Source organism: Artemia sp. Qi Xiang Cuo, chromosome 9 (assembly GCF_049724085.1).
Source record: "Artemia sp. Qi Xiang Cuo chromosome 9, ASM4972408v1, whole genome shotgun sequence".
Taxonomy (NCBI): domain Eukaryota; kingdom Metazoa; phylum Arthropoda; class Branchiopoda; order Anostraca; family Artemiidae; genus Artemia; species Artemia sp. Qi Xiang Cuo.
The window spans coordinates 26,024,265-26,042,493 of record NC_142802.1 but is presented as its reverse complement, the minus strand read 5'-3'; the positions used below and the strand labels follow the sequence as shown (position 1 = coordinate 26,042,493).

Genomic DNA, 18,229 nt, shown 5'->3' with positions numbered 1-18,229 from the left:
GGAAGTATACAGGATATGACTTCGAAACACCGATGCGCTGTATCTCTTCGATACCTTGGTTAGAAGCACACACAAACACTCTCTGGATCAATTGGGAAGTCCACTCGTGATAATAAACCGACAATTCTTGATTTGCGAACCTCAGTTTTACCGACCTTTTCATTCAAAAGAGCTTTCAAGTTTTTGGCGTTTTGTCTTTTCGTATGAATGTCCCATTTCAGTTGCTGGGATCCTGATTCCTTAGAAAGTGAAATCCACACTATACCATCAGCTCCATCCAATGATTTCAGAAAAGCTTCACGCTTTAAGGGATCATCACAATCTTGTGTCGGTGAATCTACTACAAGACCATTGTTTCTGACTCGTTATTCAGCGGAGGCCAGGATTTATCAGGCCAAGTTTTTCTTTATTTATACAGCTCAAAACCTTGCTCTTTACTCCGTCACAACACTCTTTCACCACAGCAGGAGTCTCCGCTACCTTACTTGTGACGTAATCAAGTTTATCAATAATGCTGAAAAGATGCCAGTCCCAGGTTTGAATGGCACGGCTAAAGCACGGGCTAAAGTGAGCATTTTGATCCGTATCTATCGCAGGTATCGCATCACTTGCAGTCATGAAAAATTTCAGATTTGGCAGGCGAGGGGTTGCATCGTCAGAAATTAGGATGTCCGAAATATTCTACGACAGGCTTTACTTAGCAGAAGGACCGTGACGTGCAAGGAGTTTATGCGTGGGATTCACTAAAGATGTTAGGAGGCTTCTAGCTTGATCAAGATGTTCAGTAGAATAGAAGTTTGCACACGCAGATATACAGGAGGCGGACAAAATTCCTGACAGTAGACAGTGCCGGAAAAAGCTTAAAACTGGTGAATAAACAAGAGTCTCTGAAGGAGGCGGGATCTGCGGGGAAGCAGGTTTATCAACAAATTTCTCTCACCAGTCCGAGCACTGATGTATTATAATACTGTCTTTCTCAATGCTCTGAAGAATTTCACAGCGGTTATGGCATAGGCGACCACAACCTCCAGCAGATGTGTTGCAAATAACTGTTTCTCTGGTTTTGATAGTGAGGCTCTATTTGCAAACTTTGCACCCCGTCTTGTACAACTGTTCAGAAACCACGGCAACCATTTATGTATTAATAGTAATAACATATAAATATCAACTTGGTACTATGTGCTAAGGAACTAGAAGGGGGCTACCCCAAACCACTCCCCCCTCTTCACCTGAGTAAAACTATTACCAGATAAAATCTCTGCTTACGGAAGGTGTTCATTTCGGTGATCTTATATAAAAAAAAAAAAAAAAAAAAAAAAAAACAGTTCATAAACGCTCACAATCTATCACCGTGTATTGCGCCAAAAGTCATTTCATTTCACATTGCACCCTGCTTCGCGCAGTTTAATTTACTGTTATTTATTTCAAACTTAATCCTTATTCCAATCTAAGTCCCTGAATTAAATTCAAGCTCAAGCAGAGAATTAATGAATGGTTTTCAGTAAAGCGCCAATGACGCAGTAGGCTTTAGACTTTTACAGTGAGAGAAGGAGGCGATACCCAAACTCTTGTTTGTAGTGATTTTTGTTCGTTTCAAGCCTGATTTGCATATTTAATTTAAGTTTCACTCGTTTTAAGATTTATTTATTCATGATTTTCATATTCAATATAAGCATTACTCGCTTTAAGATCTATTTATTCATTTATATTATTATTTGTTGAATGTTTTTTTCATATGATTGTTTATTTAATTTCTGTTCGTTATGGATTTCATTTATTCTTTAATAGAAATTTCTGGTCGTTTTGATTTCAAATTTTAACAGGTATTTGTATCTTCTGAGCTTAAGTTTAAAATGGTCTTTACTTTTCTTTGAAAAACTTATTTTTCGGAAAGTTTTTTTTTAATTCATATTGGTAAAGGGATAAACAGAGTGATGAGTGTTTGGTTTTGTGTCTCGGCCGAAAGACACTAATAGCTCTTTTCATGCTCATTTTTAAAAGTAAAAAAATAAGTGATATGTCGCTTTTTCTTGCTCTGACAAATGTCTGTCTATTAGTGTGAAAACGAATTTTGAGATTCAATAAAATGTAATATAATGAAAAAAGACAAAAATTAATATTATCACTTCTTTTTAAAAATTATAAATAGGGTCTATCGACAAGCCCGTATAGCATATACTGAAACGGCCGTAGACGATAAATTATTTGTGGCTTCAAAAATCCATATCCAAACTCAGGCTTTCTAAATCCTCCATGCCCATATCCCAGTGGCTTCCCGTAACTCTGTCCAAATACTTGTGGCTTTCCATAGCCCAGTCCGAATCCCTGTGGCATTCCGTATACCTGTACTAATGGTCTTCCATACCCGTTGCCAAGTCCAAATGGCTTTGCAGAGACCAGCCCAAACCCTTGTGGATTTATGTAGGATGGTCCTAGTGGCCTTCCATACTCCTGCCCAAGTTCAAATGGCTTCGCATAGCCTGGTGCTAGTTCAAATGACGTTCCATAGCCCTGTCCTACTCCATATGGCGTCCCAAAGCTCTGCCAATTTCCAGGTTGAAGTCCTGGTGGACGGCTTTCTAAGGTTCCATAACTGTGTCCTGTTTTTACTGGGGAATTGGTAACTAATTCGTAGCCTTCTCCAACTTCATTATCAAACCCCCATATGCTTTCAGCTAATGAGCTCAGGAGGAGTCCCAGACGTAGAATATCATTACTCTCTTGGTTTGGAATTTCATCAGAAGCTGTGAGACAGGCCAGTGAGAAAACTGTGAGACAGGCCTGAAAAAAAATTGAGCAAAATATTAAAGGCACAAGAAATCCGAACTAAAATGAAGAAGTGATGTTTTTTCCTAACTTGGAAAGTAGTTGTATTGCACGATTAAGCCTTAGAAAATGCATCTACAAATAAAATTACGACCTAGGAAGGTATTCTCAATATCCTAAATCTCACTGTTAGTTATTTCTTTGGCCGTCTACTCATACCTCTTACAAAATTCTTTGAAGACTGTGTCGTCTTGAATCTGAGGTAAATTTTAATAACATTTGAAACACAATAAAACGAAGAAACCCCTTTGAAAACCATTTCTAAGCCTTAGCCTTGGCATCAAATCCATATCTGAAAATTTCATGCATCTAGCCTAATTTCTTAATCATGAAAATCCAATGTCCTAGAGAGGAAAAGGGGTAAGATGGTTGATTCTACAGGCACTATGATCATTTAATTTCCTGGTGCAAGAACCTCAAATTATGCCAATAGCTCATTTTAAAGCAACTATTTCTGAGATAAAGGTTACTAGAAAGGTGGACATAAATCAGGGTCACAGAAAGATTTTGGTCAACAGAAATTCTAGGGCCAAGAGCAAGATGTCCCACCCTTCTCCTTATTCATTAATAAATACGTTGCGTATCTCTTTTGACCCCTAATTACTTATTGTGACCTTAAATGCTCAATGGATTGTAACAAAGCATAACACGGGAAATATATATTTTACAAATTATATTTAGTTTTTACCAAAATCGGTATTTCAAAGCGTTTCGGGCCATCTCGAAATCGTTTACATTTGTAACTACAGCTCCAGGGACAAAGGCTCCAAATTATTTATATGATTGATTTTAAACAAAGGAGGAAAAAATGTAACACCCCGTCGCCTCTAAGATCACTCACCGATTTCTATCTCTGTAACAGGGCCGGTTGGTCCAGTTGTCGATTAGGCTACTTTTAAAATTTTTGTAACAGGTTAGATCATCGACAAATTTTTATATACCAGAGGCAACAGTCTAGCATGGTATGCAGTAAAGAGCCATAAGGCTATAATGTATTATTATTTTTTGTTTTTTTCAGAGCCACCTCACATCGAAAGAATAGCCGTGAAAACTTCGGAGGGGGTAATTCAGTTGGGAATTGAAATTTCTAGGGCATTTTTAAGAGTAAAAAGTTATCACAGGGTGGGTGGGTGGTTGCCACCCTCTCTCTCTTGTTTTTTTTAGCTGCCCTTCCCCCAATTCGCCAAAAATTTCTGAATAGCCTTTTGTGCTCACAACAGTCTAACAGTAAAATTGCCATGCCTCGGATGATGTAGGCCCCTGGATCAAGAAATGTAAGCTATGCAAGTTCTCCATTGTTTACATATAGGGTTTAATCTTTGGGAAGGATTTTTTTTTATCCGGGGTCTCCAAAACGGCTTAGTAATAAGGCGAACTTTCAGAAAATGTTGAGCTGTTGAACAAAATGAAAACACATTACGTACACGCCTTCTTTCATTACTTTCAGTAGATGTTGAGGGGGGTGTTGAAATATGATTTGAAGGCAAGTTGCCCTAATTGCCTTTTAAATATCACTCACTTTGACACTGATCTTAATTTTCGAGACAGCCATTTCGTTCAAATTAGTTAAAACGTCTGATAGCTAAACCTATGGGAATGACAGGACCCCCCAAAGCCCCGAAGGCAAGGGTTATAAATTATATATTTGCCCATTGTTTACATATACCATTTATTATTGGAAAGGGAAGAATGTTTGATCCAGGGCGTGTCTGTGACTGCGACTACTTCTGACTACGACTACGACTGCAACTACTTACGACTACTTGCAACTGCTACTGCGACTACTTGTGATCGTGACTACTTGCAAGTTTACCTGTGACTCTTGCGACTGCGTCCACTCTTGACTGCGGCTAGTTTTAACTGCAACTGAAACTATTTGCGACTGCAACTACGGCTGCTTGTAAATGCAACTGTGACTACTTGTGACTGTGAAGATTTATGAGTGCGACTATTTCTACCACTGTTGAACTAAATCAAACAAGTTTAAGTGCATCCAGGTTGTCAAAAAGGTTTACCTGCAATATTCTGGAAGAACTAAGGGTATTCAGTTGAAAATTTTAGGGAATGTTGAGGGGGACGTTGAAGTAAATCAAATGACTCTATGTGCACCCAGGCTCTCAAAAGGGTGTATCTATAGTATCTCAATAAATGCTAAGGGCAAACTCTCAGAGTTTGCTAAGGGCAAACTCTCAATAAATGCTAAGACCTGAAACTCTCAGAGAATATTGGGCTGGGGGCTTGCACTAAGTCAAAAGAAAATACGCTCATCCAGGTAGTCAAAAAGCCGTATCTGGGCGTATCCATATTTATCTTAGGAAAGGTGAAGGGTATTAAACTGTGAGGGAATTTTAAGGGGATGCTAAACTAAATCAAAAGACACTTTGTATCAAGGTTGTCACAGTGACATATTTGCAACGTCTCAAGAACAGTTAAGTGTACTAAGTTGGAATTTTCATAGAAGGGTGAAGGAGATGCTATACTTTAAAACACTATGTGCATCCTGGTTGTCAAAAACGTGCATCTACAATATATCAGGAATGGCTATAATTATGTTGTTACAGGTTTCAGAAAATGTCGATTGGGACGTTGAACTATATCAGAAGACACCATGTGAATAAAGGTTGTCAAAATAACATATATGCAATATGTCCGGAACAGTTGAGGATGTTATGTTGAAACTTTCAGAGAATTTTGAGGGGATGTTGGACTCAATCATAAGACATTAGTTTGGACACAGGAGTTTGACCAATATTCGGAATATTATTAAGAGAAAGAATTCAGCTATAAAAAAACAAACAGAAATTACTGAAAGTAAGTTTCAAAATACTGAAACTCTCTGAAAGTAAGTTTTCAAAGAAAAGTAAAGAGCCATGTTAAAACTTAGGACGAGAAGAAATAAATTCCTATAACAATTCAAACTCAAAACAGTTTTCAATAAAATACAAATGACAATAAAAAATTTGAAGGTTTATGGTTCAGTAGTCAAATTCCTGCTTGCAGTAATTTCTGTTCATTTTATATTTACTTGAACAGTTATTTTGTTTGTTTCGGATTTATTTGTTCGTCTATATCACTATTTGTTATCGTTGTGTTTAACTTGATCATTTATTCTAATTCCTGTTTTGTTTTGGGTTTCACTTATCCTTTTTTAGAAATTTCTGGTTGTTTCAAATTTGAATTATTACAGGACTTTATTTCTACTCGTCTAAAGTTTTAAGATGGCTCTATACTTTTCTTTGAAAAACTTCTTTTCCGGAGAGTTTTTTGACGATTAATACAAGAAAACAACAGTAATGTGTTTTCTCATTGTAAAGAATGAAATTGGGCTTAACAGGACCCTCTGGGGTATATCATTATAAATTGGGAGAGGATCAGAATATATGTTTCGGTACTTGAGATCTTGGGCTCCATCAGAGAGGAAAGACGCCAATGTTGCTATTAAATATGGGTTAGCTTGAGACTCATTCAATGTTTTTTTTTCTACCAATGTATCGTGGTTAATTAAACCAAAAGTTTTTTGTAAGTTCACTGCTATAGTATTGAGCCAGGTATTAGGTTCTTCAAGTTTGTTGCACGTTATGTCTATAAGGCGAACAAGATGGTAGCCAATGGATGTAGAATACAAGTTTCCAAATTGCGCAAGACCAACCTTTGGAATTACCTTTGGTATGAGCCACTCAGCTAAAAATCTTCACGTCACTGCTATGTAAAACTGCGACTTTCCTTGTTTTTCTAGATGCAGGACTGTAAGCCTCCAGTTAGAGGTCTTTGACAATGATTTTCTCAATGAGATATTTTTGATTTTGATTTGAGTTCATGTTTGAGGGGTTTTGGGCTCCTTTTAGAAATCCGAATCTTCTTTTCATAAATATAAATTACTGTCGAGTTGAATTTGTATAAAATAAAATATTTGCAAACTAGTGTCAATTTCTCTTTACTAGATTGCAATCGGTGCAATCATGCACGCTTTTAAATTCACTGTAAATAACTTGGGCCATTGAGACAGTAGAATGATGGTTTTCAGATGATAAAGCAGATAAATCTTCAAAGGCGGTCCCAGCTTCTGACTCTTACCAATTTTTAGTACTAAAGTGTCTTAATCACTTTGGCAGGGAGACATCTACAGTTAAGGTAACAGTGCGTGGCAAAATTCTACCAATTGTCCTTTATAGCCCAAGTACCAACAGGCCTCAACTTCAAGGTTCGGGTATTTCTGAATAATGAGGGAGACCAACTTGTAAGCAAAATTATAAGGTGTGCTCATTTCTAGGGGTGGGGGGCTACATACTTGCTCTACTTTCTCTATCTTTTATTCGTTTTGATAAATTGTAGGGCTAGAAAATTTTCTTAATGCGAAAGGGTGCACTATAATTGTAAGTACTAATGCAGCACAGTGACGTAGGCTCGTAATTATGACTTAGTCGTAATCACCGTGGGATGGAGTTTTTTGAAGCAAAGTTACACAGCTTTGGTTACTAGGCGATGTTGCTTAACCTTAGTTGAGGTGAAGTTATGAAGCATCTTACGTTAGTCCTGAAGCGTGTAATAAAAGAAAAAAAAACACATTCTTGGGACATTGCATTTTAAAACTTTCATGGGTTGACAACTACAGCTTTTAATCAATGGCAAAGAAATAAAACCGAAGTGTTGTTCCAGCAACAATTTTGTCGGTGAAGGCAACTTAAGGCTGCTGCTAACAATGCCGAGGAAGCATATATCGAGTTTGTGTTAATTTCTGTTCGTTTTAAGCTTCGCTTCCTTATTTATTGTGATTTTGCTTTGTAGGTATTACATAAGCTAATATCTGCTCGATTTAATAGGAAAACCAATATTTTTTCTTAATTACTGATACTAGACACGAACAAAAAATAAAGAAAAATACATAATACGGGCGATGACCTCCAAGCCTCTGAAAGGGTTAATTTAGTGATATTTGCTCTGGACAACAAAATTTCCTATTTAAATGCAATGAAATGCCATTGGTTAGTAGTATATTTTCAATTAGCTCTTCCAGAACTCTTTAAGAGTTTTTTCAGGTTCTGAACTCTTTCAGAAAAGCATCAGCCATACTTCTTGCAGAAAGTATAGGAATGATAAGGGCACTGCCCTCTTCCCTCATATATAGGTTAGTTTTTGATCGCTTCAAGCTTTAAGTTGTACCCAGCTGTCCTTTAAAAATAAATTATTTTATATTTAATAAATTAACAAACCATCAATGGAATCATATTCAATCCTCAAAAAAGGTGGTAATAGTCCTCGAAAGGGTCTATAGCACAGGGTTATCATGAAAAAATAACTTAGACGAGGACATTTATTTGAAAAAAGGAGGACATTTCTTATTTTTGGTGAATAAACGAGGACATTTGGCAATTTTGGTATTTCTAATTGGTCAAATTTTAAAACTGGCCAGGCATAGATGGCACTAATTTCATAAATATTATGATTTAACAAATGATGAAGAGGTCTAACGTCTAAGTGGCTTGAGGATTTGACAGCTAGGGATTATTTTATTAAAATAAATTAACATCTAGTAACTACAATTTAGGTATAAATAACCTTTGACAATGTTCTCTATCCTTGCAGAAATATGATCAGAAATAAACTTCACAAAAAATTATTCATTCGAGATAGTACTGAAAATATATTCTGCCAATTTAGTTCAGTGTTGTCAGTGCGGGACATGTGTACAGTGTATCTCCGCTCTTCATAGATGCCACTTCTAAAATTCCCAGAACACAAAAAACCCTTTTCTGATGAGTTAAATGCTATATATATTTTATTAAAAATGTACAGTTTTACGATTTTTACCACTGTTTGTTCTCTGTTGGGGAATCAGGGTTATTTATGTGTTTGTCCTGGTTAAACAAAAAAGGGAGGACAAAATGAAATAGTTTTTAAAATGAGAGATGCAGGAGGACATATGATTAAAAAGAGAATATGTACTCCCAAAAGACAACGTCTGGTAGTCCTGTATAGCTGGTATATTGGGTCAAGACACGTGCTCAGGATTTTTTTTTTCAGGGGTAGTATTAATAAAAAAACGAATTTTTGTTGTTAATTTGAGTAATAATTGCCCGAAAAATGGCAATTATTTAGAGTTTCGTAGGAAGCTGTGGTCCAGGCCACGAGCTTCGACTATATGTTAACGTCCTTGCTTGTGATATGCAGCATCATAACTCTCTGCATATAAAGTTTCTAACCTCTCTGTAGAAAATTCGAGCTAACCAGGAATGTATATAATTTCATAAATCCCATTGAGTACCTTTATAAATAACCTGATCATTAGCTTATCCATAATTATTGCACGATTGATTCTAATTTTACAATGCAAACAATCTGTTAAATGCTGTTATTATAAGACATCAAAGAAAAATTCTCTGCCTTAGGTCATTAATACTAAAACATATGGTTGATAAAAAGTTTCCTCCTTTTATTTTAATGTTTAAAATCAATTTATGTTGCAACTTTTACAGCTGTGACTAAAAATAAATAAATGCCAGCTCCAATAATAAGTATAACATATTAATCTTTTTTGATAAGAAGAGAGTTAATAAGCAATTAAATTTATACTAACATTTTTTTTTTAAATAGTACCTTGAACAGAAATTAACGCTCTGCCTTCCATCCCAAAAATTAAAACAAGCTTTTAGTACAACATTCAAATAATAAAATATTTAGGTTTTTAATTATTATAAAGGTGGTATGTTCAAACTTTAATCTATGTTTACGCATAAATTTTAGAGTCGATAAATATCTGTATATATATCTGTGGGCCTCGAATCCCTCTGCCATGGCTATGAGTCACCCATGGTATATACAATTAAATAAGTCTCATTTTTCACCCTCACCAATAATCCGGTTATTATCTTATCCGTAATTATTACATAATGTGATCCTAATTTTTTAATGCAGTTAATTAGTTGGTGTTGTTAGTATAATAATTTAAAAGGGAAATATATAAATTAAGCCATTAATGGAAAAAGAAATGTGGTTGATAAGAAATTTTGCTCCTTTTAATGTTTGGAAATAATTTATATTGCAACTGTTACAGATATGACTAATAATAAAGTAGAGCCAGCTCCCCTAATAAAAGTAACTTCTATTATTACTATTTTTTTTTTTTACAGGAAAAGATTTAAAAGATAACGAAACTTTGTTACTAACGGCTTTACTTAATAAAACCTTGTATTAACTAAATACTATACCATCTACCCGAGAAATTACAACAAAACCTTATTAAATCATTAAGTTTTAATTATCAACTTTGACATAATATCAATTTAATTATCAATTTTTATTTATCAAGGTTTTCTACTATTAAGAGGGCTTACTATATGAAGTCCGGATACTATCCCTTTTATCTCAATGAAGTGTTTTGTGCCAGAAGGAACACAACTTACCCCCGTTTTCAGGCCATACCACATCCAACGGAGCGTTGAACAAGGGTTGCATAGATTATTGTTTTGAATACTCGTGTTTGGGTCTTTCAGAACTCGTTTTTAACCGTCCGATCCTGACACATTTTAATTTTAAAGAATCATATCCAACATGTATCAACCAATATTTAAAAACGCTTTAAAAAGCAAAGTGGTTTGTTCAAAATGAAGTTTAGGTAGAATTCCATTCACCGAGATTTAGCATCACTTAAGGATCACTTAAAACAGGGTTTCGGAGCAAGCTGAATTTTGGCATTAGCAAAATTTCATTGTAAAAGCAACATCGGTTTCAGCTCTTTCTGACTAATTTGGTTAAGGCCCATTCACAATGCAATTTGAATAATATCAAGATTTATCTAGTCCTAATATTATCAAATCAGAATTTTCCAGCCAATCGGAAAAATTCTGTACAAAATTCTGATTGGATGAAAAAAGCACTAGTTACGCTACGTTGTTTGTAAAATCTCATTGTGAATGGGACAATAAAGAATGCTCATCGTGTGTTAGGATTCCTATATAGAAATTTCTACACAAACATGGATTGTTAACATAGCTCTCTAATTGGCTGGGAGCAATTAAATTCCAAAAAAGTTCAAATAAGCTAAAAATTAGTGCCAGCTCTACCTAGCTGTGGAATGTCACAAATTCCTAATATAAATAAATCAAACGCCAGCTAAATATCGGCTATAGGTAAATGACAGGGTTAGCCAAATCTTGGAGTCAACTAAATCTCAACGTGAATGAGTCTTAAATAGTTTAAGCCAAATAGAGGCAAGTTTTGTTAAAGATGGTCTATTTTTATTACCATCCACAGATGTTATACTTCAGAAATAAATTGTTTTTGAATATGCAGAGGAGGAAAGGAATTCTGCAAAACATATTTTTTAAATGGCTTTCAAGGTTAATACCTTTTTTACTGCGTTATAAAATGGAAGTCTCCAAATTATGAAGGTATTGTAAGATCAGAATTTTGCCGTATTATAATGGTGGATAAAATGATGGTCGGATTACTATTGAAGGTAAAACACTACATTTTATCATGTGTGTTAAAAGTATTAGAAAGAATTTTTTTTTATTGCAGAACCTACATAAAATGTAAAAAAATGTTGACATAGATGAAACATTTGGATCCTCAATACCCAAAAAAGAGATTTAAATTGCTCCAACTACCTCGAGTTTTGGTAATTGCAAATTATGCTGCACCATTTACAAGTAGTTTTCTAAAGAGAATAAAAGAGCCATATAAAAACCTAAGACGAGCATAAATAAAGCCAATTAACAATTCAAACTTATCAAACTTGGCAATTCGGAAACCCGAACCGAGAACAATTAAAAATGAATAATCACATCAAACATAAAAATACTGCTATAAATAAATTAAGGAATGCTACGAGACGAACATAAATAGGAGTAGGGCTACCGGCCCTAAATCTTCTGATGATCAGTGCATCACTTGCGCTTTACTTAAAATGATTTATGTTTCTACCACTGTGTCTTTTTTTTTCTCATAGCAACAATACAGTAAAAAAATAATGTGAAAAGGAAAATCAGGGCTCACAAGTCTGAGTGATTCAACTTCCCTTCCTCTGAAACCTTATAAAAGGCTAGAGTGTTTTATTAAAGACAATATTTATTCTGAACCGTGCGGTTTTGTTTGTCAAAACAACGACAAAAAAAGGAAAATTGCCATAAACACTATATTAACAAAGATTACAGGAAAACACAAATAAAAGTAGACTGATCGTTTAGGACTTAGTAACCCAAATTCCTAGAATTTTCAGCAGTTTTCCGTTTTTCAATGTTATAGCTATAAAAAAAATAAAATGTTTAAAATATCTTTTATTTTCAGAAAAGCACAAAACACATTCATCCTTCTGAAGTTTAGAGGGATGTAGCAAGACTCATATTTCTGCTATCTTATTTTTATTTTTTGTTTGACCTGTTAATTTGTTATAATTTCTGTTCGTTTTGGGTTTCATACATTCATTGATGGTAATTTCTGTTTGTTATAAGTTTGATTTTTCTATAAAACTTTTTTCTGCTCTTCATAGGTTTTAATATGGCTCTTTAGTTTACTTTCAAAAACTTTCTTTTGGATTTTTTTTAAATTAATTATTACTTCTTTTAAATTAAAACTAATTTAATTTAATCGACACCACCACGCCTAATACGTTGGCCAGGGATAGCTAGTTTCTCCCAAAACACCAATCTAGATTTAACATTATCCATGGGATAGGCTACATAAAAAACGGTCCAAAATTTCCGAATCGGAGTCTATTTTACCGATCAAGGTCAGTATTAAAAGCCAAATCAGAAAACATAATCTTTTGGTCACAGAATTAATTATTTTCAGTATATTTGCTGTAGTCCGGAGGAGACTATAATCCTTTACCAATCATTAATTATAGGTTTAAATCTAAAAAAAAAGATCTTTACACCGTTAACTGTGAATCTAAACTGATATACAGACAAAAGAGGTTAGGTGACAAGCTTTGCTGGATAATTCTTATGAAATATATTTTATTTCTATGAAATGTACATGTTTTAACATGATAAGTGAAGAATCTGTTCTTTTTCAGTGCAATCCTTTCTATGAAAATGAGGTTTGGCTTTCTGTAACTATGGAATGTAAGTATGCTATGTAGTATGCGGCATCAGACTTATTTAAATATTTCGAACATAAAAAACCGTTTGACATTCAAATTTTGCTTTGATTTTTAAATAGAATATGACAAAAGTTTGTCCTGCCTGATGAAGACTTCAATATAATCAAACATAATAATGCTTGTTCCTCATTAACAGACCGTTCCTGAAACTCCAATTCGCAATTTGAATGAATGATAACCTTCAAAAAGAAGAAGAAAATGAATAAACTATTTACAAACTAATATAGAAAAATAATTTATGTGAAAGTAATGTTTACATTCAATACAACTACCACAAAGAGAGTAATATTCGAAAAACATATATTTCATTTAGATATATTTAAATTTTGATTTTCCAGAAAATTTTTTTACTTTAAGTTTTGCTGAAATATTTAATTCCACGTTTCAGAATTTGCGCTTTCTTCTACAAAAAAACAGGGGCAAAGCTTGACTTTACATATTAGCTGTTTATATATTAAAATCTATTCAATGAGCTGATTTATACCAAATCGTTTTTCAGGTGATACTCCTCATGTCAGTAGCCTCTCTGGTAGTTGCTCAAGGAGATGTACAAGAAGATCAAGGTATAGAAAATGACACATCTCGTCTTGGATACCTTCTCGACATGCTAACTGAAGGCTTACTTGGACTTGACGATGAGGATGAGCAAAACGATAATCTGGTATCTAGAGCTCCTTCCGGGATATTTGGACACCATAGCGGCTTTGGCTTTCCGTCTCCCTTTGGATTTTTTAATAGGCCTAGGCCGTTTTTTCCTTTTCAGAGGCCGATTATTATTCCAAAACCTATATTTATACCTGTGCCAAAGCCAATATTCGTCCCTAAGCCAATATTTGTTCCAGGAGGCCTTGGTCTCCATAGGCCTGGCTTTGGATTTGGAGGATTTGGACTTGGAGGATTTGGACTTGGAGGATTTGGACATGGAGGATTTGGACATGGAGGATTTGGAGTTGGAGGCATTCCCTTTGGTCTTGGTCATCATTAGAAGGAAGAACATTTTTTACTGTGTTTCTAAATTAAATATTTCATCATTACTTTCAAAGTCTTTTTCTTTCTTTCTTTTTTTATCACAGATCAGACGCAAGTTCAACAAACCTGGTTTAATTATTACTAGAGATCTGAGTTGAGTAACAATATACTCTATTTTTTATTAAATTAATTAGTGACAACACTTTTCTTTTACCAATAAGTAGCAATGAAAGAAGAAATTATTTTGTCTTAATGCAATTTTTCAGTGAATTTTGTGCTTAAATGCTCAAGTTGTCTTAGCCGAAATACTGCCGTATTAGATTCAGAATAAAATCAATAAATTAAACATTATATTATATTCAAATGGTATGTTTAAAAAATCATAGAAAAGCAAAGAGTGATTTTAAAACCTGAAATGAAAAATGCCATACAATAAGTTAAACTTAAAACAAAAAAAAATGGAGCCTAAAATGAAAATAAAATAAAAAGAATAACGACTTTAAATTCAAAAATAACAAATGCTACTATGGATGAATAAATGAAACCTAAAAGAACAGAAATTAAAATGAACATTAAAAAAGATAAACAAAAATAAACTACCACACAAAAAGGAGTTGAGCTGGCCCCTCTCTTATGTGCCTTTGAACTTTGAAGTATTATTTGAAAAGCGTTATTTTTACCGCAATATTAAATATAATAAAAAAATAAATAAAAATAAATCCTGGTCGACTTTCCAGGAGGGCAAAAACAAACAATCCTTTACAACAAATACACTATGACAATCAATTTAGTTTTACTCCATTAAAATTATATTAATTTTTGTAACTTTTTTCTTTTATTTCTATTTCATTTAAAATTAAGAAGATTAAAACACAACCCTTAAAACATCAATTGGTAAACTTTACAACTCTATTTAAAACTCTAGTTCAACTCCATGTTGTATAATTCTTATTAACATTAAGTTTAACTTATTAAATGTTCTTTTTGCTCAAATTAAGTTTTAAACTTGCTCTTTTATTTTTCCTTAAAAACAGCTTTTTTCGAAAAATTCTTTGCTAAGTCTTTTTTCACATCTTAAGTGTTGCTCATAGTTTTATTATAATCACGCTTATTACAATTACCCTAAATTTATCACACATAAATACAAAATTTACAATGTTTATCACACGTAGTTAGTGTGCAATCATTTTTGTTTTTAATTGTTCTCTCGTGATATCCTGGTTTCGTCCACTTTTAAAAAATTAATATTTAAATAATAATTATTATGAACAAATATTGTGTATTTTTCTTGGCTGTAGCAGTACCTGTGACATATGGTCAACAGCAAACTATGGGTATTTAGTCGCAAGGAGAGATGCCCCGAGCTAAGTACATAAGGAAGAGCTTTGTCAGACGTTCCACCTCTTTTTGGAATTGATTAAAAAAAACTTTCCGAAAAAGAAGTTTTTCACATAAAGGTAAAGCTCATATTGAACTTAAGATCAGGGGAAATAAGTTTCTGTAATAATTCAAACTCAAAAGGATCAGAAATTAATATTAGAAAACAAAAGAAACCCAAAACGAGCAGATATTAAATAAAAAAATCATAACAAATAAACTTATTAAAGGTACTAATATAAATGAATAAATTAATCTTAGGCGAACGAAACTTAAATTGAATATATAAATCAAGCTTAGAACGAACAAAATCTCTATAAACAAAAGTTAAGGTACTGCCTATTTCCTAACTGTAAAAGTCTAAAGCTTACTGCGTCATTGGTGATCTAATGAGAACAAAGTATCTTACAAAATATTTACTTTTGTATTTATTAATTAAAAAAAAAACTTTCCGAAAAATAAGTTTTTCAAAGAAAAGTAAAGGCCATTTTAAACTTAAGCTCAGCAGATAAAAGTACATTTTAAAATTCAATCTCAAAACGAACATAAATTACTATTAAAAAATAAATTAAACCCAAAACGAACAGAAATTAAATAAACAATCATAGCAAAAACATACAACAAGAAATAATTTAAGTGAATAAATAGATATTAAAGCGAGTAATGCTTAAATTGAATATGAAAATCAAGCTTAAAACGAAAAAAAATATTTTCCTATTGAAGTATAAATAAAACTTAAAACGAACAGAAATTAAATAAACAATCAATGCAAACAAACATACAATAGATATTAAATGTAAATTAATAAATAAATCTTAAAAAGAGTGAAACTTAAATTGAATATGCAAATCAAGCTTGAAACGAACAAAAATCACCACAAACAAGAAATTGGATATGACCTCCTTCTCTCAATGTAAAAGTTTAAAACCTACTGCGTCATTGACGCTTTACTGAAAGCCAATTTTATGACAAATATTTTCTTTTGTACTTAATATTGAAAATAAACATTATAATTATAGTAACATTTTGAATTGATAAGCTTTCAGCAATTAATATCATTATACATCAAATATTCAGTTTAATTTACTAGCTCTTTTTAAAGTTGTTAAAGACGAATATAGTTTTCCTACAAAAAAGTGTTTGGATACTGCCTCCTTTCCTAACTATAAATAAAAACCGAAAGCCTACTGCGTCATCGGCGCTTAACTGAAAACGGATTATATTCTAATATTTTCTTTTCCAGTTCTTACAGTATTGAGAATAAAAATACAATTACAGCGAAATAAATTCTTGAACTGAAGGATCTTACATCAATGAACATCACTATACATAAAATATTCAATTTTATGTTGCTCGTACTTTTAAATATTATTCAAGACGCACGTGGTTCTGGAAAAAACGCAACTGACAAGATAGAATGCTGGCCTTTGCATTGAAAGAAGTAGCCCTTGTACTATCGCTGTTTTGTAGTAATTTTTGTTCGTTTCAAGAATGATCTGTACAATGATTTCAAGGCACAGACGTTTTGAAATATATTTATTCATTTAAATCAATATATATCATATGTTTGTTGTCCCCGAAGCCGCGCCACGCCGACATGACGGCGGCGAATGTATGATTTAGTATCAGCGGCGGCACGCCGATATTTTTTGGTGGCGTGCCACTGATTTCTGACCGGTGGCACGCCACGGCGCGCCGATTTTTCTGATTAAAAATAATAATAAAAATCAAACTTCACCACGCACGTTCCACCTCAACTTGATTTTAGTAAGGATTTTTAAATGGTTGGCTAAAAACATACAAGAACAATATGACAAAACAGGAATTTGTTGGGCCGTGGGGAAAGTGTTTATGTTCCCCGTCGATCAGACCAAGTAGAATTCTCATTTTTAGCCACTAGACCCTGGGAAACCTATGTTGTGTTAATGTTTAACATCACATTATTCCTATAAAATCCGGTGTTTAGTCATTTTCTTTTTGTTAATGATTTGGGCTAATGTGTGTATAACTTTCAAAGTTTGAAGTTCAAACATCTCCTAGTTCATCAAATACATACGAAAAGGAAGTGAAAAAAACAAATAATAACATAAAAAAAACACTGTATACAAGTTAGATGCCATGGCTTAACAATAATTTTAAATCAGCGGTTACATCACTTCAGTTACAATTGATGTAACAAAAGTGAGTTAGTTCACTCTGCCTGAAGCCATTGAACTTTTTGCAGTCACTATCAGTCCTGTCGTGCTAAAAAGCCGTTTAGCTGGGGCACTTGTGGCCGGTACAGCCAAAACTTGACGAGCGTAAACTGCCACTTGCGGGATCTGATACTAGCATTGGACCTTGGGGTCTCGAAGAATGCCGCAAATGGGCTTCTTCTTTGTATCCGCTGAAATAAGTTGTTTTTATAAGGGAGAACTAACCTGCACCTTTACTATAGGGCTCCTGCACCCTTAACTACAGGGGGAACTAAACTACACCTTTACCTTCTTTTCTTATCAACACGGAATAACCCTCCAAAATTCTTTTCTGAAAGAAGTGGTCAAGTTATGAAGTTTCAAGTCAAAGTTTAAGGGTACTTCAACTTCAGTGTGTTCTGCTTACTGTGCAAAAAAAAATGTAAATTCATTTTTATAGATGTATTTCTATACTAGCTCTATCTCTTTTCCAGATTATTTAAAAAAAACAATTCCCCAAAATAAGTTTTTCAAAGAAAAGTAAAGAACTCCATTAAACAAAAAATGAGCAAAACTAAAATCAAATAATCTACCAAGCGGGAAACTACCACAAATCAGCATCGATAAATAATGAAACCTAAAACGAACAGAAATGATAATAAATAACCGAGTCAAACTCAAAACGAGCAGAAATTAACAAAAGTTGGGCTCAAAACCCCTATGCCATCCCAGAACATAATTTGCACTTTACTGAAAAAATATAAATGTTTTTACTTTTATA

At 33.5% G+C, this 18,229-nt stretch overlaps 2 protein-coding genes across 3 annotated transcripts; one reads left to right on the top strand and one right to left on the bottom strand.

The window, feature by feature from the left end:
* Positions 1-2,069: 2,069 nt before the first annotated feature.
* Positions 2,070-9,217, bottom strand: LOC148948492 (uncharacterized). The gene is made up of 2 exons (XM_089094420.1): positions 9,089-9,217; positions 2,070-2,781 (listed from the first exon to the last, which is right to left on the bottom strand). Exons 1-2 carry the CDS (start codon positions 9,119-9,121, stop codon positions 2,140-2,142), a joined length of 675 nt encoding a protein of 224 aa, XP_088950546.1. The 5' UTR covers positions 9,122-9,217; the 3' UTR covers positions 2,070-2,139.
* A 1,950-nt stretch (positions 9,218-11,167) lies between these two features.
* Positions 11,168-13,962, top strand: LOC148948491 (uncharacterized). Of its 2 annotated transcripts, none has more exons than XM_089094417.1 (2): positions 11,168-11,281; positions 13,428-13,962. In XM_089094417.1, exons 1-2 carry the CDS (start codon positions 11,246-11,248, stop codon positions 13,911-13,913), a joined length of 522 nt encoding a protein of 173 aa, XP_088950543.1. In that variant the 5' UTR covers positions 11,168-11,245; the 3' UTR covers positions 13,914-13,962. The 2 variants fall into 2 exon arrangements, with proteins under 2 accessions (XP_088950543.1, XP_088950544.1); XM_089094418.1 differs by having other exon boundaries at positions 11,191-11,213.
* The last annotated feature ends 4,267 nt before the right edge of the window (positions 13,963-18,229 follow it).

Coding starts and splice junctions, on each gene's coding strand:
- LOC148948492 (XM_089094420.1), bottom strand. CDS start 9,121: ATGGATAAGCTAATGATCAGGTTATTTATAAAG. Junction 2,782..9,088: donor TGATCAGGTTATTTATAAAG/GTACTCAATGGG, acceptor ATTTTTTTTCAG/GCCTGTCTCACAGTTTTCTC.
- LOC148948491 (XM_089094417.1), top strand. CDS start 11,246: ATGGTGGATAAAATGATGGTCGGATTACTATTGAAG. Junction 11,282..13,427: donor TGGTCGGATTACTATTGAAG/GTAAAACACTAC, acceptor ATCGTTTTTCAG/GTGATACTCCTCATGTCAGT.